General features: G+C 29.5%; 1 protein-coding gene across 1 annotated transcript in view; it reads right to left on the minus strand.

Annotated features, from left to right (window-relative positions):
• Positions 1–23,356, minus strand: part of LOC105623869 (zinc finger protein 423 homolog) — an 86,858-nt gene that overhangs the window by 23,929 nt on the left and 39,573 nt on the right. The window contains exon 4 of the mRNA XM_012205242.1: positions 21,654–21,796. Coding sequence (XP_012060632.1) covers positions 21,654–21,796 — 143 coding nt within the window. The remainder of the gene's footprint in view (positions 1–21,653; positions 21,797–23,356) is intronic.

A 23,356-nucleotide genomic window follows, 5' to 3' on the forward strand; every position in this document is an offset into this window, starting at 1 on the left:
TTGTATTACTTACTAGCGCGAGTTCTGATTGGCCACTGTTTTTCCGCTTTCTGTTTTTCCGTCAAGATGTGAACATGCTCTAATCAATGTGTTTTTAATTCACTGCTTGATTAATTTTGTAGTATTTGTATACAAGGATATAATAGTAAATACCTTCATTTTATCGTATTATGTAGTTAAAAGCGAATAAAGTAACGATTAACATTCTTTATTTTTCACATTACAATAGTGAATAGCAATAATGAATAGTTATTTAATTTTTATTAATTAAATAAAAATACGATAATCGTGGATAGATGACATTCTCGTGCATGTAGTGGTTAGTTATATTACCTAGCATTGTATCTAGCTATCTAAACTTGACTGCGTACCAAACTCATGCGTGATTCAAATAGTTAAAACTTAATAATGAACGTCATTATTCAAATATATAAACAGGAGCTATGAGTGCGCTATACATTATATTTATTAACTTTAAGTGTAAAAATCAGATATATGAAATTGAGAAACAATAAAATTAATAACAAAACTTAATAACAAAATTTAAATTTATAAAAGATAGACGTTTCGACTTCACATGAGGTCATTTTCAGTTGACAAGAGATTCGGATTTGTGAGAAATTAATTATAGATATATGCATAATGAAGATGGAGGTTACTTGTAATAATTTCGTATATGCTGTATCTTGTTGGTGACTCCTCTTATCGATGCTATAATGCAAATCGTAATTGGTAGAATGGATTGAAGATATAATGATTTGCATCTCATATTTTAGAAGATACAATCCATATGAATCATTATATAATTTAACTGTTTGAATTAACAAAATATATAGAAAAGTTATAATATTGTAAAATTAGATTTATATTGAAAAGAATAAAAATTAGTGATGTAATGTTTTGAATAGATTTTTAGGAAAAGAAAAAAGATTTTGTGTATTTTTAAAGCAATGAATTTGTGTTCATAAAGCAGTGAATATCTATTACAGTAAAAAATACAATGCATTCATGGCTATAGAGCATGAAAATATGACCTTAACGCATGCTCACAATATTTCGTGACTGTGACAATCGTGACAAATTTCCTAACCTGAATAGTCGTCAATTAAAAAAATATTTTGATTCACGAAACAGAGCGATACTTTTTTCTTGTCAAATCTTTATTTTTATGCGGAAACGATTCAATGTATTTTAAAAATTTTCAACATTTGAGATGAACGGGCTCTTCTTAACATTACTATTAATTATAATAGTATTACAATTAATATATCCTGACGGTACTTTTAACCTCAAACTGATGTTGTAAAAATTTATATAAATATATTTGAAACTAATTAAAAATATCAAAAAAAGACATGTACATAGCTTGAGAAAACATACAATATTTTAGAATTAATAAAATGAAAACATGATAAAAAGTATATATTTTATTTGAAAGCAAAAAAGTATAACATCAAAAATTTATACTTACATAGCTCTGAGCACTGTACATATAACTTCTTTTACAAGACGCGCAATTGATATCATGATGCAAATGCAGGTCTTGATACTGACTATTTTTGTTCTTTATATGATCATCTTATACATTGTTACAACTAACTTCCGTTACAACTGTCCCCAGTCTCCTCTACTGTAAATTTATTATACAATAAATTATCACATTGACTTCTAATATTATTTTGAAGGACATCTTTTCAATATGCGAAACATAAATGTATGGCCAGTTCGGTAAGGTTTTACCAGAATAATATTTGCTTGCTTTTTGTTATTATATTATATAATTCATTTTTTAATTTGATTTTTTATCAGAATATCGAGAAATTCCAAATCAGTTGTTCAACTGCTTGCAAGCAAGTTTGTATTTCTCTGTGAAACATTCATCTGGTCATCACTACTACTATATAATATTATCCATCTCTGCTGTGTTTCATCATTTTAACATCACTGCACATATACAATTTTTACAAATATCTAAAGAGGGCTCAATCGTGAGACCAAAACATGTATTTAATATGTATTTAATTTTTTCTATTAATTAATTATAGATTATTATATTTTTTATCGTAACTTTCATGTTTTATAATTTTTTGAATTTGACTCTTATATGCCCTGTATGTGCATTCTTTATATTATTTTTGAAATTAAGAATCCTTTGTTCTTGTCAATTTTAAACTTATCGTATAGTCATTTTTGATTGTCAACTCTATATATATATATATATATATATATATATATACATTGATTGATGGAACTGTGTTTATTACTGTAGTCATAATCATAATTACCTGTATGTAATTATAGTTATATGTAATTATAGTAATATGTAATTATAGTTATTAGGAGTACAAATAAGTTTCCGCCGTTTTTAATCAAAAATTAAGCATTTATTGTGAAAGAACGGTATATAATGTTTTATTCAAAGTAATGGCCACTACTTTTTCCCATCTTTCTAATAGCATGTGGATACCGCATCGGAAGAACGCTTCATCTTTTGAGGCTATCCAATCATCGACACAATTTTTGGTATCTTCATATGATGTGAAGTGCTGCTCAGACTGGCCATGCATCATCGATCGTAACAAGTCGGAAGGAGCAATACGGCGGGTGGGGTAGAATTTCCCATTTGAGTGTTTCTAAGTAGGTTTTGACTGACGCCGCAACATGTGGTCGAGCATTATCATGCAGAAAAATAATTTTGTCATGCCTGGAGGCGCGTTTTTCCTTGAGTGCTCGGCTCAATCTCATCAATTGTTCGGTAGAAAGCCCCAATAATGGTCTCGTTCGGTTTGAGCAACTCATAATACACAACACCAAGCTAATCCCACCAAATACACAACATTTTTTCCATGAATATTCGGCTTGGCTGTTGAAGCATGGCCAGATAGTCCCTATGATTTCCTCTTCTTTGGGTTATCGTGGATCCATTTTTCATCACCAGTGACTATACGATGCAAAAAACCTTTTCGTTTATGCCTGGCAAGCAGCATTTCACATATGAAAAATTGGCGTTCAACGTTTCTCGGCTTCAGTTCATATGGAACCCAATTCTCTTGCTTTTGAATCATTCCCAATGATTTCAAACGATATGAAATTGTTTGTTGAGTCACTCTTAATGTAAGTGCAAGTTCTTTTTGCGTTTGGCACGAATCTTCATCCAATAATGCTTCCTATTCCGCGTCTTCGTACACTTTCAGCCTTCCGCTACATTCTTTGTCTTCGACGTCAAATTCACCGTTCTTAAACTTTTGAAACCACTCACGACAACTTCTCTCACTTAGCGCATCCCATATGCTTCTACAAGCAATCTATAAGCCTCAACTGCAGATTTCTTCAAATTAAAGAAGTAAATCAGAAGTTCCCGTAAATGACGTTTATTCGGCTCAAAACTCGACATTTTCGTACAAAAAAAAATATATGATGCTGATACAAAATTGCTAATAATTCAAGGTTATGGTATTGTCGGATGTCCAATCTTACGATATGTCGTTTTACATCAAACAATTTTAACTATAATTTATTAGTGGCGCCGTCTTTTGCAAACGGCGGAAACTTATTTGCATTCTCAATATTTTTATCACAATTCACTTCGTTGAAGATACGTGTATCAAAGATGTGTTTTTCTGTTAGCACCAATATGAATAAATATGAAAAAAAATTCTGAACATATCCAGAGTAATTATTTTCGAGGCTCACGCAGAACAACGAATTTTAAATCTCTGCGATAAAAAAATAACATTTTATCTATTGTAACAAAAAGAGTACATCGATATATATAAAGATGTATTTATAACGAGTGTTGAATATAGCATCAAGAGAACGCGGAGATTTTGAATGGGTCGAGTCTGAGTAACAATTCTGACGATTTTCGTGGACCCGAATTATTAATGAATAATTCATTCTGTGGCTAGTATACATGTCCAGGTCGACAGTGTGGCGGAAAACTGAATCTGCGGGCGTTTAAAGCGGGATCGAGTCCGCGAAGTCCGAATGAAGAGGTGAACGGCGGAGGTGCGATGGTCAAGCGAGCTGTCTCGGCACGTCGAAACGAAGACAGATGGCGAATTTACTCCTGCACTTTGCGGTTGAATTATTCATGCGTTACCAGGATTATATCGCCCGGGTGAATCGCGATTGTCCTATTATCGAACATATCGTTTCGTGGCCGATCAAACGCGACTGATGATGCGAGGAGAAATAAAAATGTGTCGAGTATGCCTGTATTAAATACTAGTCGCGTATTTCTATTTTGATAACGATATTATGTGGCGTTTCGCCGACGTGTTATCTTCGATCAGACGATGAAAGGTGATATTCGGATGATATAGGACATTCAAACGCGGAGTCCTTTCGCTGATGTTTATTAGTATTGTTAACTTTTCATTATTGTTAAATTCGTAATTTCAAATTATTTCCAATTTTAGTTATTTTTAATCGTTCTTATAGGTCGCCCCTGTCATATTCAGTATGTTATTAATTATAACTAAAACAATATAAAATAATTTATTCCAAAAAATGTTAAATTTGACTGAAATTTAATTTATCATTTACCAAGTGCGGACAGTCGGTAAAAAAATTTTATGCACGAATATACAAAATATACATACAAACATACATGATACATGTATAAACTTTCATAAACTGTATAATTATATTTGAAATATGTCTATATATTTCTTTCTTTTGTAAAATTACTACTTGATATATTAAAAATAATAATAATAATAAATGTTTGAAAAAATATCAAAAATAATTAAAAGAATAATTTTCACATTGTTTTAAGAAAAATCAAATTTGGAGAAATGTAAAAGAATTGCTCATATATGTATAATTATATATAAAATTATATATAATTATATATATGAGCAATTTTTTTTATTTTCTCCAAACTTGATTTTTTTTCTATAAGAATTAACAATGCGAAAACTATCCTTTTAATTATTTTTTATGTTTTCTCATTATATATTATTATTATCTTTATAATTCTAAACAGTAATTTTACAAAAGAAAGAAAGATAGACATATATGGACATATTTTGTATGTAATTCTATGCATATGCTTATGTACGTTCATTATATATATATATATATATACACATATTTATATATTAGATACGAGAAAAAGTTCGTGGTCGTTTTTCCCGTTAGATGGCATTAAAAAACCACTTTTTCCCACACCTAATATATATTCACGCATAAAAAACTTTTACCAAAGAATTAATTAGAGGTGGTTGCTTTTTAACTATATCATGTTTTGAATTAAGATAATACATTTTGACAAACTTGGAAATTAAAAATAATAAAAATATTATTTAACTCAAGGAATGATATTTCATTTAGAATGTTTTTATCGTATGACAAATTTTTCAAGTCTGTTGATTGGCTAGAGAGATCTACTTTGTCTTGCACACATTTGTTGTACGACAAAAATTCACAATTGAAATATCAAGAATTTTTGGTTTAAATTTAATTTTTAATTTAACATTTACAATAATAATTACTCGCGTCGTAAGGTCCAGGACCTTTACCTCATAAATTAATTGAACACACACACACACACACACACACACACACACACACACACACACACACTTGACATTTTTTTAAAGTAAATTATTTCACAATAATAAAAAAATTAGCATTTATCTTTATCTAATGGATGAATAAAATGTTATCAATCTTTGTTTAACTGTAAAACATCAAAGGAAACAATGAGATGTAATGTTGAAGTATTAGAAACATTCTATGCGAATAATTATATTTAAAAGAACGCAAGTAATGTAATATTAAAAAGGTAAGGTTAAAAAGATTAAGAAAAAATTTGTTCGAGACAGGGTTATAGTACACAAAATACTTAAAGCTGTAAAACGTAAACAGGTAAATCAATATTGGATTGATTTACGTATGGCCTTACTGACTCTTTGTGATTGATCAATTCGCTTATTGTTTACGTTTTACCGCTTAAGTTTTTTTGTGTGCCATGGCCCATAATTACAGCAATAAACTAATTAAAGCATTAAAAAGCATTAAACTAATATATTTCATATTCTCTAAAAATGAATTAATGTGTTATTACTAATTTCAGTGCTATACTTATAATTGATATAATCGGCAAATATTTACTGTTTTTCAATAATAATATACTAATTCACTTTTAAAGATTATCATTTCTGCAAGTTAAGAATGTGCAAAAAATCATAACCCCTAAAAATGGAATGGATTATCACTTATAAATATAGAATTGAAATAACTAATTCACTTTTAAATAATACAGTCCGAATATTCGGAAATTATAATATGTCATTTTTTTACTATATTATGTAATGTATTTTTTTGTAACTAAAAAAACATTGAAAATTATTTTTAACTAAAAAAATATTTTTGATAAATATTAGATTAGTCCCCCTCCCTCTCTCTTCCCAATGATCTTGATCTTGATATAATTATTAAGATCATGATCCTGATCTTGTAGAAGTTTCAACCATCGGATATCATTTGTTAAAAAATTATAAACAAAAATTTTAAGAAAAAAATCTTATTTTTGCTATAAAACAAAAATTTCCAGATTTAAAATACATTTTCTGCTTTAAAAACGACTTTTCACGCGAAACGACTTTCACCCCACCTCTCCTCCTACTTCAGAGACGCATGACTTCCACTAAAGCACTAGATCTGTAAATATTCTCAGGTTCCACTTGACTAATAAGTTATAATGCTATTATAATGCTGACAAAAGTAAATATTAAGAAAAACCCGCTCAAATTTTGATAAAAATACACTAAATCAATATGTTTTTGCGTAAAAATAAAGATTTGATAAGAAAAAAAGGATCGCTCTGCTCTGTGAACCGAGATATTAATTCTTAATCATTAATACACACCTTTGGGTCATTCGTGTCCTGCACATTTCTTTTTTTTTCAAATACTAGAAGTATCTCAAATACAGGTTTTCTTTCTATTTCTAAAAAAATGGCATCTAGAGAACAAGTTTTGCCGGCTTCAATTCGTGCATATTCTTTAACTGGCATGACTCTAAAGTCCTCTGGGTCATAAATGATCTAATGTATGTATGAAGTGTACGTTTTTTATATTAGGTATACAACTTTGCTTCCGCCGTTTTCCTACAGATGGCTTTAGCGGTAAGTGATCGAAATAAATAGATCATAGACGTCATACAATAAACTTGGGCATCTGTCAACATAACCCCAGAAACATTAGTCGATTTGTGTCTGCATCATAAAGTTATTCTCGATTGAAAATGTCAATTTACGAGTCAAATTCTCGTCATTTGCGGGAGGTTTTAATTTTTTGCTTCAATATGAAGAAATCTGCGGCTGAGGCTCATCGAATGCTCTCAAATACTTATGGTGAGGCCGCTATTAGTGAAAGAACGTATCGTGAATGGTTTCAACCCTTCAAGAACGGTGATTTTGACGTCCAAGGTCATGCTCTGTATTTGGTGGAACCAGCTCGGCGTAGTGTATTATGAACTGTTAAAACAACCGACTGAAACAATCACAGGCGATCGATATCGAACGCAATTGATGCGTTTGAACCAAGCATTGAAAGACAAACGGCCGCAATACAACGAGAGACACGATAAAATGATTTTGCAGCATAACAATGCTCGACTCCATGTTGCGAAAGTGGTCAAGACATACTTGGAAACATTGAAATGGGAAGTCCTACCCCACCCGCCGTATTCTCCAGACGTTACTCCCTCTGACTATCACTTGTTTCGATCAATGGCACACGGCCTGGCTGACCAGCACTTCCGGTCTTATGAAGAAGTAAAAAATTGGATCGATTCGTGGATAGCCTCAAAAGATGACCAGTTTTTTCGACGCGGGGTTCGTACGCTACCCGAAAGATGGGAGAAAGTAGTGGCCAGCGATAGACAATACTTTGAATCATAAATGTATAACCAGTTTTTTACAATAAAGCCTCGAATTTCGGAAAAAAAACGGCGGAAACAAAGTTGTACACCTAATAACTAAAAAATTTTTATTTCTTTCCTTATTTTCAATTAATTTTCAGTATTGCGGGAATATTTCACGAATTATTAAAAAAATAATTTAATCCTAGAACAATATATTAGTCCTTAATAAACACGATTTTTGGTACTCTTGTATTAATTGTTAAATTAATTATTAGTAAAAAGCTAAATGTTATTAGTAATATTATATATTATATATTATATCTGTAATGTTATAAAGAACATTTTCCTAATAAATTATAAATTTTTTTTAACATAATAATAAAATGCATTGTTTAAAATGTAAATACAATATTCACAATTTATAGCCATTTATGTATATTAAAAAAATATCATTTTCAGATTACTCAATTTATTAATAACTAAATTTATAATTAAATTTTTTTTGGACAGCCGACACTTGAACTTTTTTTTTTGTAGTTGGAATGTCAATTTCAAGGTATTGAACCAAATTTCCTTGCTTCGGCACCCAATTTCCTTGCTTCTGAATCATTCCTATGGCTTTAAGGCGTTTTGAAATGGCTTGTTGAGTCACTCCCAATGATCGTGCCAATTCTTCTTGATTTTGACACGAGTCTTGCTCAAGTAATACCTCCAATTCTGCATCTTCGAAAACCTTCTCTCTTTCATCGCTATGCCAGTCTTCCGACATCAAAATCACCGTTCTTGAAGCGTTAAAACCACTCACGACACGTTCTTTCACTAATAGCGGCCTCACCATAAATATTTGAGAGCATTCGATGAGCCTCAGCCGCAGATTTCTTCATATTGAAGCAAAAAATTAAAACCTCCCGCAAATGACGAGAATTTGGCTCGTAAACTGACATTTTCAATCGAGAATAACTTTATGATGCAGACACAAATCGACTAATGTTTCTATGGGGTTATGTTGACAGATGTTTATTGTATGATGTCTATGATCTATTTATTTCGACTACCACTTACCGCTAAAGCCATCTATAGGAAAACGGCGGAAGCCGTTGTTCATTCAATTGTTGTACACCTATAATAATAAGTTGTGTATTAAGGATTAAAATCGACGACTTGGGTTAGGGAATCTGTCACAGTAATGGTTCTGCTTTAAAAACACAAATTTACTTTTATTTGCTTTTAAGATATAAATTCACTTTAGCAGAGAATGTATGTTTTTAAAGCATAGTGAATCACTATGCTTTATTATAACAGATTTCTTAACCTAAATGATTGAATAGTCATCGACTTTGAAAATTAATGTATTTCGGTTCGCGGAATAGAGCTCTTATTACACACTTTTTTCTTATCAAATCTTTATACAAAAACGCATCAAGGATATTTTTAACGCATTCAGGATATTTTTAAAAAATTTGAGATGAGTGGGCTCTTCTTAACATTTATTTTTGTCACAATCGTACTATAATCTATCAATCAAGTGGAATCAAAATGGCGAATGAAAATACCTATATACTATATCTAGTGCCTTACTTCCATGCGACGACTTTCGTATTTCATTTTATAATGAAGAGTCGTTCCAAAAAATTATATTAAAATTTTCTGTTTTAAGAACAAAAAATACATAAAAAAATGTTTTTAGAGCAAAAAATTTATTTTGAAGCTAAAAATTTTAGTTTTATATGGCAGAAATGAGACATTCTTAAACTTTTTTGTTTAGAACTTTTTAATGAGTACCGTCCGACGATTAAAACTTTCTCTCAGAGTTATGATCTTAACAACATATGTCAAGATCAAGGTCACTGAGAGGTTCCTCTAATGTGCATATTTATCATATTTTTAATGTTGCAGATTGTGCAATAATATATCGTTTCAACGTATTTTACATTTTGCCTGTCTATATCAGTTTATAAAATGTAAGAAAGAGTAGATAGTAGGACAAAAAACTATTTTCTTATATGAAATTATCATATTTAGCTTGTCCAAGATTAATAAGATATTAAAGCTCAATAATAGAATTATTTAATATTGTATTTCAAATGTTTTTTTCCAATAAACTCTGTAGTATTTATTAGAATAGGTATTTTAAAAATAAGATTTCATAAAAGTTTATTCGTGTCTTTAAAAATTCTCGAAAAATAGACTTTAATTTCATGCTATTTGTAATTTCTATTATTTCGAAAAAAATAAATTTCAAAATAATTACTTATTATAATTTCCAAAATTTAGCCATAGAAAGAAAGTGACATAGAACTTTTGTAATGATTTGACTGTTTAATTCTTGCAAGAATGAAAATTCAAGTGTATAAAGGCAATCATTATATAAGAAGAAGAAGAGTTGCATTTGAGCTGCAAGGAAATGAAATAAATGGTTAAACTTCATCCTCGACAGTTCGAAGTCATAGTGATTCGTGGGTGCAACAACATTCTCAATTTCTATTTTCATCAATCTCGAAACGTTTGTTTTGTAAAGATTTAAATACAGTAAAAAATCGTTTGTTTGTTCTATAAATCATCTAATTTCGATTTATATATTTTTTCATTGGTTTTTTTGAAATAGTTAATATCATTTATCAATTTATGACATGAATAGAACTACATGAATTTTGTCGAAATAACTAAAAATTTAGTTACAAATTACTAAAAAATTAACCAGAAATTTGAAAATAATTTTGTTGGATTATCAAAATAATTACGTAGAAATCTTAAATATTGTATGAAGAGTAGTGCTGCAAAAAGTGACATTTTAAATAATTAATTTGAACGTTCTACATAAGTATTTTGATAAATCAACAAAATTTTTAGGTTTATATCGGGAGAATCCTGTTTGCTTATATATTGATTACCTACAGCATCATTTGCCTATATTCATATTTACACACAACTAAAATTTTATAAACAAAGTTTGCCTACATATATGTATTATTGCCTATATATATTGTCTACATGAATTATTGCCTGCAATTCAATTGCTTATATGCAAGCACTTATGCGCACAAGTAAAAATTTCAGAAAATCACATTTGCTTACATGTTATTATATATATTGTATATTTGATTGTCTATACATTCTAGTGATCAATCATCCTAAATTGGGAGGGACAATTCCTAATTTTAATCTTTCATCTCTATTTACAACACGCTCAAATTTTGTCCTAAATTAAGACTTTAATCACAAATTGTCTCTCTTTTTTAAGAGGTACTCAAATGCAATTATGACGTTGCAAGCGTCACATATTGAACTGCCATTTAGTAAGTGTATCTGATATCATTGTATCTGCGATCTGAGAGCGCGCTTTCAGCGCTAATCAGCTAAAGTTACTAGATTATAAAGTGCAATTGATTTCAGAAATCAGATTTCAGATATCAGAAATATCATAAAAAATGGCCGAAGTGCACATAGTACATGATTTGAAGTATACTAGGGTCCACATTGTCAATTGGGCAGTTAAATGCATGACTAAATCTACGATTGCAGTCACTTTTAAAAAATAACCCGGATCAAGGCAAAAATACGTTTGTCTCGGTCGAATAATTTCTTAAAAATGCTCAAGCTCATGGTGATCACACGTGTGATGTATACTTTCGTATTCCTAAACAGTTCTGAACTGTACTTACACGTATCCTTCGTGCACTTTTATGCACAAAACTTCTATGACAAATATTGTAAATCCGTATTAAACTAAAGAACACATAAATTGAGCATTCGTACATATTTTTTGTTCATAAATAAACTAATTACAACTAAAAATTAATTTACATACTTGACAACTTCATTTTCCCAAATAAAGCACGTAATACAAATGCATAAATTCGAAATCGAGCCGTATTTCGCATGAAAATGGATGCGAGTTTGCGGCACTTTATAGAGCTAGTGATTTTATAATCAGCACTAATGTGCGTTCTATCTTCATTGAATATATATAACAAGGAAAACGTTGATAGCGTTAAAAATACATTCCTGGAATGCAGCCTGTATTATAATAATAATAAACAAGTTGATCAGCGATGAATTGAAATATTTCAACATTTTACTATGCATTACATTGACATAGAATTTGAAAATAATCGTTGCATTTGTCTTTCAGGGATAAATGCCTGTGTCAAACAATGTTTTTCTTTAATTACTTATGGACTTTTGAAAGAACACAATTATTAATAAAAACATTATAATCTGATATGCTCAGTGTAAAATTTAATTTTGATTTAACGAAGAATTTTATAATTTCTTATTTAAAAACTTAAAAATTATTCGTAAAATATATAGCGTACAAAAGTACAATTTTAAAACATAAAAGGTGATACATTTTTGTGATTTCATAACTTGATGCAATTGTAGTTGTGATTTATATGATGCTATTAATTAAGTGTTATTAGTTATTTATCAATGTAATAATATAATGTTCATATTTCATTAATAAGTCTAAAAAATTATTAATTTATTAAAATTTGATTATGACGATTAATATTGACTTTTTGTCCCTCTTTCTTTTCTCTAGGAGTTAGTCCCTAGACTATATATACATTATTATTTACAGCTCGATTGTCTACAAGCACTTTTGGGTACAAATATAAAATTAAAGTTAAGTTAAGTAAGAAAATAATTTGTATTTTTAAAGCAGAGAATTTGTGTTTTAAAGCAGAGAATTCGTGTTTTTAATGCAGATAATGTATGCAATCGAGCTGTAGGCAATAATACTCATACATGTAGGCAATCGAGCTGTAGATAATAATTCATTTATAGGCAATCGAACAATTATAGACAATAATACATGTAGGCAAATGTGACTTTGTTTCTGTTTTTCTTTGTGCGCAGAAGTGCTTGCATATAAGCAATGTTGTAGTCAAGTCGAGTTGTAGACAATAATTTTTGTGAGCAAACTATCGGAAAAAGTGATGTAGACAAACGATGCTATAGATTATCGATTTGTAGGCAAAAGAAACTATTTCGTTTGTATTTAACTTAAATTTTTAGATAGCAAAACTTCTGTTTATGTATCTAAAAATTTAGCTAGATGCAGATCTAAAAATAATTTTGTTGAACTGTCACAATAATCATATAGACGCTCAAATTGCTAGAATATCAAAACTTTTTGCAGTATTATCAATTGAACGCCTTACATAATTATTTTGATGGCCTAATAATTTTTAGGTCTAAATTTAGTTAAATATTTCAGCATAAACTTGTTCTTTTCATGCAAACGCATACTTTGTACCATATACAATACTTTCATCAATACTTAACTAATGGGTTGTGTAAAAAATTATACATTTTTTTTAATCGAAATTAGATTAATGCAAATTAGATAATAAATAGGCGGCGCTAACTAAAAAAATACGGAGGGAAAAAGGAACAAGAGGGTAACTGACTCGGTAACTGATTCGGTAACTAACAAAGGAAATTATCCAGATGTCCAATTAATTTTGAAAAAATAACGTTGACGTTGTACTATCCTATCGTCTATTAATTAAAATCCTCTTTAAGCGGCTTCGAAAGTGAGTTTAAATGAAATTTTTTCGTAAATTTTTTTTACGAAACTTCTTGAATTTTTCTACATATGTATAAATACTTATTGTACGTAAGTGGAATAGAAAAGAAAACTTGGGTCTCAATTTCATTCGTAGATTCCAATTTATTTCTACCTTATAGTATAGCAAAACTTACAATAAAATATTTTTAATTTTTTAATTTCCAATTCGTTGAAATAAAAAACGTATAATAATACATTAACGAAAATGTAATAAATTAGAAAATATATGTATATATATTTTTGTACATACATACATTCGTACAACTTTATATCATATCCAAACGCAATTCCAATTTTGGAACGGAAAAATAAGATAATGTTCATCATTAGAATTGAGAAGATTTCCTTTCTATTCCATTTATGTATATTATTCACGTAGAAAAATCCAAAACATTTATGAAAAAATGTCATTTAAATTCATTTTCGGAGCTACTTATAGTGGATTTTGAATTCATTCCTCTAACGAATATTAAATTTTCCAGTGAATGATACTTATTTTAGTTAGGAAGTAGGATACTATAACTTCTAGCCATTACTTTTTTTAAAACTAATTGGACATTTGAGTAACTTCCCTTATGAGATCGAATTCGGATTGGCGTCCATGAAAAAACTATCTATGAGAAACTATCGACAAAATGCAATCTCGCTGCCGCATTCCATGAGAATAAAAACAGTCGTGAGAAGTTATTCATTAAGATATTGGAAGTACAAATAAGTTTCCGCCGTTTTTTATAAAAAATTAAGCATTTATTGTGACAGAACGGTACATAATGTTTTATTCAAAGTAATGGTCATCGTTAGCCGTTACTTTTTCCCTTTCTTTCTGGTAGCATGTGGATACCGCGTCGGAAGAACGCTTCATCTTTTGAGGCTATCCAGTCATCGATACAATTTTTGGTATCTTCATATGATGTGAAGTACTGCTCAGACAGGCCATGCGTCATCTATATCGATGATCGAAACAACTGGTAATCGGAAGGAGCAATATCTGGAGAATACGGCCGGTAGAGTCGAACTTTCCATTTGAGTGTTTCTAAGTAGGTTTTGACCGGCGCCGCAACATGTGGTCGAGCATTATCATGCAGGAGAATAATTTTGTCATGCCTGGAGTAGTAGTGGGCGTGTTTTTCTTTGAGTGCTCGGTTCAATCTCATCAATTGTGTTCGGTAGAGAGTAATGGTCTCGTTCGGTTTGAGCAACTCATAATACACGACACCAAGCTGATCCCACCAAATACACAACATGAGTTTTTTTCCATGAATATTCGGTTTGGCTGTCGATGTTGAAGCATGGCCAGGTGGTCCCCATGATTTCCTCTTCTTTCGATTATCGAAGTGGATCCATCACCAGTGACTATCTGCAAAAACTAGATGCAAAAAACCCTTTCGTTTATGCCTGACAAGCAGCATTTCACATGTGAAAAACGGCTTCAACGTTTCTCGGCTTCAGTTCATATAGAACCCAATTTCCTTGCTTTTGAATCATTCCCAATGATTTCAAACGATATGAAATTGTTTGTTGAGTCACTCCTAATGTAAGTGCAAGTTCTTTTTGCGTTTGGCACGAATCTTCATCCAATAATGCTTCCAATTCCGCGTCTTCGTACACTTTCGGCCTTCCGCTACGTTCTTTGTCTTCGACGTCAAATTCACCGTTCTTAAACTTTTGAAACCACTCATGACAACTTCTCTCATTTAAGGCAGCATCACCATATGTTTCTACAAGCAATCTATGAGCCTTAATTGCGGATTTCTTCAAATTAAAGAAGTAAATCAGAAGTTCCCGCAAATGACGCTTATTCGGCTCGACATTTTCGTACAAAAAAAAATATATGATGCTGATATAAAATCGCTAATATTTCAGGATTGTGGTGTTGCCGGATGTCCAATCTTACGATATGTCGTTTTACATCAAACAATTTTAACTATAGTTTATTAGTGGCGCCGTCTTTTGCAAACGGCGAAAACTTACTTATTCCCAATAAAATTCTTTGATTGATTTCGATTGAACCGAACTTGACTTTGACAACAAGTTAAGACAATAATTCAATGTGACTTAACGCTATCTTAAAGCAAATATGTCGTTCCCTATTTCAAAAGTGACACGATTCAAAAAGTATGATTTTCGAGCTGTTATCGTGAATAATTTAAGTAAATATTATCCTATCAACATATGTACGTAATTCAGTAAATTTAATTGTAAAAATTTTTATTTATCTAATAATTGCTCATTTTTTAAATTAACCTGAATTTTTTAAATTACCTGAATTGATTATTGAAATCACTTTTATATTACTTTGCACATACACGAGCGAATACTTATATTTTGTTTTGGAATAGCATTATTTTATCAATCATTAACAAGGAATAACCATAGTATAATAAGAAAAAGAAGTGTACTATTGCGCAAAAAGATAATCAATCAATAAGAATGGCGGAACCTGGTCATATCAATTAATATATCAGCCAATCAGTGTTTTTTATTTGCAGTACCCAAAATCTATATAATTTAAGGAGGTACGATCGAAAAATCAAAATGCTTTGATCTATCTAAAAATTATACAGAATATTATTTAAAACGAAACTAACCCAACAAACATGATGCGTTTTTGGAGACTAGTATATAAATTCACACAAGAATCATACAAGCATTTAAGATCCTAGCCAGACCGTTTAAGGCTCTGATTTCTATAGTTTGTGTTATCATACATATACAGTTTTATTATATGATAATTTTGTTACATGTCTTTGTTATATATTTAACACATAACATAATTATGTAAATTAAATGTAATTAAATTATATCCATGTACCTATGAATTAGACATAACAAATATAAAATACATTTACAGCACTAAGCCATAATGCAAAAAGATGTAAATTATACATATTTTGGTTACATTTGCAGGAATGTATACTGTAATCTATAACAGTTATATCACTAAAATTAGAGATTGTACTTTCCTATAAAATTACATCACTACGTAATATACGATGTAACTTAATTTCATAAATTATATGTCACTTTTTCACAGTGACATTTATTTAAAGAATTGAGAGAAATAAGAATTTGTTATATAAAGAAATCAAGGAACAATAAATGTGATTCAAGAAAATTGAAGGAAACAATTGATCAGTAAGTACTACTACAAATTATTTCTGATTATTCAATAAAGAAATAAAGTAATCAGTATCGGTAGCAAATAAAGTTTACTCAAAATATAAGTTAGATTCTATATAGTTTGCTTCTATTATGTTATTAGTTAAATATTTTTATGCAGTTAGATAATACAATATATTCGATTGTCATATCAATCTTTCCTTTATAGATATAAAAATATAAAGGATAGATATTTAACATAAGTAAATTATTATCATTTCCTAATAAGTGAATAAATACCAGCATATTATTTCGTTTCCATGTAATATTTCTTTATTGAATAATCAGAAATAATTTGTAGTAGTACTTACTGATCAATTGTTTCCTTCAATTTTCTTGAATCACATTTATTGTTCCCCTCAAATATTAATAATATTAAACTGTCAGCAGAAGCATGAAATTAATATAGGAATAAACAATAAGGGTATAAGTAACGTTGATAATGACTCGATCACAAGCGTGCGATTAGCTCAGCGTAAATGTTATTAATATTAGGCTAATGTTCTAGGGATCGTGGGTTTAAATCTTGGTGGCGATGTGATTTTTTAATAATTTATTATAGTTAATAAGAGAGAGTTAGTAAACAAGAATATAGATGCAAAACAGTAAATAATAAATTGAATTGAAAAAATAAAAGTAAATAACAACAGAAAATTATTTTTTTGTTAAGATATAACCGTGATCTTTTTATTACATAAAAAAATAGTTTTTAAAAAAATATTTTGTTACATATTAAACACATATTTCTTTCATTTAAAATAAATTGCAAAACTGTAATAAACTACTTTTTTTCTAATAGCAAGAAATAACCAAAAAACTTCTTCAAATCAAAGAAATCGAGTCAATAAGTAACAAATAAATAACATTTTACCTATTTGTGATGCCACAGTGACAAATTTTGTATTGCATAAATGTTGCATTTTGTCTCAATACATAGATTGTTATATCAACTTTGTCGCCATTTAAATCATATTTAATGCACTATTATGTAACTACTACAGGTAAAATGGGACGACAAATTTGAGAACATTCTCTGTAAATTCATGTAACTTTTGACATAACTGTTACAAAAAATTAAAATAATGTATGAATTATGTGAGATATATCTATATTTGCTGGGAATATTATACTAATTTCAAATCGACTGACCGTGTAATTTTTAAGAAAGAAAGAGCTAAAGTTAAAGTTTTATGTATGGTGTCTTATGGCAAATGCATTGAATGAGTGATATAATGCTTCGAATCACATAAAAAAAAATAATATATATATATATATATATATAGTTAGAACAAACCTTTTTTTTACATCCTTGCAAGAATTTTAATTCTATTTATTGTGTAATTTATTTGTATAGAAGCAAAAAGCTTATAAAAGCATGTTTATTTAAGCAATTAAAAAAATATACGCGGAAAACTTGGCAACGCTTGACTTCCGACAGTAGGTTAGATACGGCTTGCTTCATCTTGTGACACATGTATGATGATTAAATATATGTGCTTATAATGTTTTTGTTATGTTTTTAACTATAAAATACGTGTATGAAAATAATATTTTAACCAATTAACTATCAATTACTAGTGGCACTAGTCAGTTACTAGTACGCAACTCGAGTAGGAATGCCAACCTCATTTTCAGAATGCAATGTTACCAAGTTATCAATAATCATTGAACATAAAACATTAAATTACTTACATCTTCTAATAATAAAATATTAATATTATGATTCATAATTAAAAATTAGCAATCAATGTTATCTTTTAATTTAAAAAAATCATAAATTAGCTTTTCTTATTATTAAAAGATTTTCATATATTAGGTTGATATTATTAATGTAGAACAATAGCATATACTTTATCATATTATACAAGTGATCGATTATTCATCTTGAAATAAGAAAATGATAATTAATGATTTTATTTTGAGAACTACTATTATACCTTTTATTAATAATTTAATAATAATTATTAAATCTCCTCTGGTTAATAATAATAATATTATTAAATTATTTATACATATAAAAAGGGTAAAAAAATTAATAAAATATTATACTTTATCAATATATACTCAAAATTTATTAGAAAAAAACAAAATAATATAAATTTGTAAATATTAATCATTTAATTTATATTATATTTAATTTACATTTAATTTATATTATATTTACCGCTCTTGAGGTTAATCTTCTTTCATTCTCTTTGCCGCAATGTCACTGTCTTTTGGAACGAACAAAATTTTATTTTTTTTACTTTCGCATTTTCACTGCAGTTTTTATACTCCTTAATGCTGCATGCAACCATTTTTTACAAAAACATATTACAAGTGACGTCAGTTTTTTGTTTTCATTATTTTCCAATATAGAAGCGACTTGTTCCGACGCCATATGTGCAGAACGGATCCAAATTTGGTGTACCTCATAAACACCTCTTCTTTATATTACATCATGGAACTAATTTCACAAAAAAATGATAAAAATCGTCACATCTTAAAAAGGATGGTTTTTAAGGATTGTAAAACGAAAATAAAATGACAAATAACAAAAATGACATTTAATTGTTATGTTAGGAATATATTCTTTTTACTGATTTTTAACTAATCAATTTTCTGTCAAGTTGAAAAATATTGTATAATTTTCCCTTTTTCTGAAGAACTTAATTCTTTTAGTTGTATCACTTTTTGAAGAAAAGGAACTTTCTCTTGAGAAGTTTGTGGAAAAAGAAAATTTTTTAAATTAAAAATGAGTAACAAATAAGATACTTTCCCAACGTGTTGCTGGATTAGATTTCGTTTTTCAAACTGTATGAATAGATTTCTAATGTTTTAACCTTATTGGAAATTATCCTCGAGAGGAGTATAATGATACGATCGAAATGATACATTGTTGCGTGTTTATAATCTGTCATAAGCGAAAGTCTCGGTTAAGAGCCAAGATCAGATCTCTCTCGCGCTGAACACTTGGTGTGAGAACCATAGAGATTTTCACCCTTTTGTTGGGTCACCCAAACCGACAGTTAAGGTGGGAGGACGAATAGAGACGTGGCGTAAAGATCTGGCTGTGCGATTATAATAGCGGCTGACAAGTGAGGAGCAAAGACCTGTTAGGACTTTATCAAAATATTTTTAGTCGGAAAGCTTCAGAAAAGAAAGAAGTCTATAAATAGATACAAAAAGTTTGTACAGAAAAATAACGATTTTGTTGAAGTATCTAAAAATTTAGCTATAGAGATACAAATCTGGAAGTAAATAATTTATTGCACTATCAAAATTGTTATGTCGGAAAATTATTATGTTTAAGCAGGTTGCTACAAAAACAAAACTTTTTGCAAATTTTCTACATAATTATCTTGATGATCCTAAAAAATTATTTTCAGATTTGTATCTAAATTTTTAAATACTTCAACAAAATCATTCTTTTCGTAGAAAGCGATCGATCATTTCTTTATCGTTGATTTTAATTAAACCGAGAATAGTCATTTGATTTATTTATATGTAAACGTGATGTATCACTTGAGTTTTTATATACCAATAAAAATATATTGTATATTATTGATTGTTTATCGATTTATTAATGTTTGAGAACTTGGATAATTAATTGTAATTTTATGTTCGTAATTTCGTAAATCGTAATTTTATGATTCACAATTTTTTGAAAAAAAAAATGTAAAAGCAATAATTAAAGTATTAAACGAATAAATACATTAAACAGCTTATTACGACAATATTTCTAAAAAAATAACAATTGTAATTAATATAATGCTTTTTTATTGAATTTAATAGAATTGCAGATTTAAAGATTTATAAAGAATAATGATTAAAAAAAGAAAGATAATATATTAAACAATATATTTGATAACATATATTACCTATTCTCGCTGCTGAAGCATAAAACTATCCTAGATGATTATTCTCGGATTAATAATGCACAATTGTAAGTAAAATGTAAAAATAAAAATCAAATCTATCGAAAGTTAGAGATTTTAATTAATTTATAGTATAAATTAGTTGCTAAGCAATCGCGAAATTTTAAATTTCTTCGCACGAAGGAAAGCTGATGATAAATGGATTCGCGCAGAGATTTATCGGTCGCGAGCGCGACTTTAATGGTCGGCGAAGGCGGACGAGCGGCAACAAGGCACTTGACTAATGTTCTACCTGTTGTCCTGTAACACCTATACGTCCTACCTATCCGCTCACCCGGGGCCCCGCGAGGGCCCACTTATATACGAGCGCACACGCGTTCATACACACGTGTGTCAAGTTAGAAAAAGGTGCTTCGCGCGCGGGGCCAGCTTAGCATTTCAATATGCATAGGACGATTCAATGCCGAGTATGCGTGCGTATGTACATGCGTGCGTGCAGGAAAGAATTATGCGTGAGAAAGAGGAGAATAAACATCTAGGCAACGAGAAGGGAACGAAGAGGGAAGAAAGAAAAAAAATGCCCACGTAAGAGAGTAAGCTTGACTAATGCCACCCGGGACCGCGATCGTCGTGTGATCATTACTCATTTGTCATCCGTTGGATCGGGGTCCCTTGAAATCAGCCGATGGGACGGACCCCGTTGGGCTCTGCACGTTGCGTACCGATAACCGGCAGCATCCCGTCGAGGCAGCGTCTCGTTCAACCACTGTTGCGTTTATAGCTGCGCCAGCGCGATTATTTCTTTTACATTTTGATGATCCTTACTGATTGTGTTCGTATGTATGCGTTTTATGACATAATTCATAAATCAGATCATTTGTTGATCGACGTGCCAGAAAGATTTGGAAGGATTAAAGTTCTTTAATTCGTCCGATCGGGAATCGGAATATAAATTCTTTAGAATGGAATCTCTTTCTAAAGAGTGAAAATTGAGCCAATCTTAAAAAAAGTGATTCAATTTTCAATCTTCGAAAGTGAGATTCCTGCACTTTTCAGAGTGAGTTTTCACTCTAAACGTTTTAGAGAGAAGATTTAAAATTTGAGTTAATTTATGATTTCTATGAGTCTTCGCTTGATAATTTTGGTAGTTAATAGTAAAGTACTTTAGAGATTAGATTTGCGCTTACCTTCTAGAGAAGGCGGCTTCACATTTCGAGCAGCGGTATCGCCTGTCTCCGGTGTGTAACTTCACGTGACGATCCCGACTGCGCTTGTGTTTGAATAATCTGTTACACCAACTGCATCGATATGGCATCTGATCACCGTGACTCTACAATTAATACAATTATATAACACTACGGCATTTTTTCGATTTTCTTTATTATAGAAATTAAAAAGCATATAAATTAAAATGCATATAATATTAACCGTAAAAATAGAGGTTGTAAAAATAGAGGTTGTATCGACAATTATAAAATTGTAAATTTTTCAAAAGATTATTTTGAAGTTTTAACCGAAAAATCATAGAATTCAATAAAAATTGTGTATATCGCTCAGTTAAAAATTATAATCTTTATTAGATATTTTCCTCGCACTTACACAGAAACAATAATTTTACTAAAGTATCTATTTAAAAAGGAAAACATTAAATTTTGGCTGTTTTTCGATAGAAGAAGTTACAAGATGTATAAAAATTATATATTATACTAAAGAGTAGGGCTTTGATTTCATTCCTTTTTTTTTGAAGATAAACGAAGATATAAACGTGAAACGTTTATCCGTTTATATTCACTTTCAGTAAAACGTTTACTTGTAAGTATAATTAGCGTGTATCCACTTATAATTAGCATATATCCGTTTATTAGAAACATTTTTCTGAATATACTTGTTTTAAGTTAGGTTATTACATTACATATTTAAATGAGAATAAATTTATAATACGTATATTTAGCACATTCATCTTTTTCATTCCATGAAAAGTCTTGTTGAATATCTTAATGTTTTTTTTATAAAATTGAAAATTGATTTTATTTGTTTCGCATATCTTTATAGTTTAATATTTAAAAAAACACGCGTTATTAGTGCCATTTACTCTTTTAATTATCATAAATATATATAGGATGTCTTACCTAAGACTGGCCATCCGAATAATATTCACAATTTTAGAGATAGAAAAAGAGGAGTATCGTGTGACAATGAACATTTTTTCCAAGTGGAAGCTTAGAGGATTTAAAGATCACCTTCGTTTTTAAAAATGGAACTATGTTAATGTTTTACATAATATAATTCCTCTAACTATTCTGTATTAAGGTAATAATGTCAAACCAATAATTTATGAGATATTTTATGCTTTGTGACATATATTGATATAAAATATTAAATAATTCATAAACTATTAACTTTTTGATAATTGTACTTTAATACTTTTATGAACAGAATAATGAGATGAATTAGTTGGTGTAAAGAAAGCACATAGTTGCATTAAAAAATATGTATGCAAAATGGATAATCTTTTTGGAAGTCACTCACGATTATGACCTTAGCAACATATGTCAAGGTCAAGGTCATTGGGGAATGCTCATCTAATCTGAATTTTTATCTTTATTTACTACAAAAAAATTATACAACATATATAATTATTATTGATATGAAAATATAAAGAAAGATTCTGTTTATTGATATACTTAAGCATAATAATTAATTGTTTAAAATTTACAAAATGGTAGAGGACTTTTCGACTCAGTTTAATCCGCTTTTATATATATATATATGTATATATATATATATATATATATATACAACGCGAGGGTGTCTAGGAATCGACTAAATTATTTTATAGACAGATAGAGACGGTACTAAGTCGACTAAGACGTAAACGTCCTCCTAACCT

The sequence above is a fragment of the Atta cephalotes genome (assembly GCF_000143395.1).
Source record: "Atta cephalotes unplaced genomic scaffold scaffold00066, whole genome shotgun sequence".
In the NCBI taxonomy this organism is placed as follows: domain Eukaryota; kingdom Metazoa; phylum Arthropoda; class Insecta; order Hymenoptera; family Formicidae; genus Atta; species Atta cephalotes.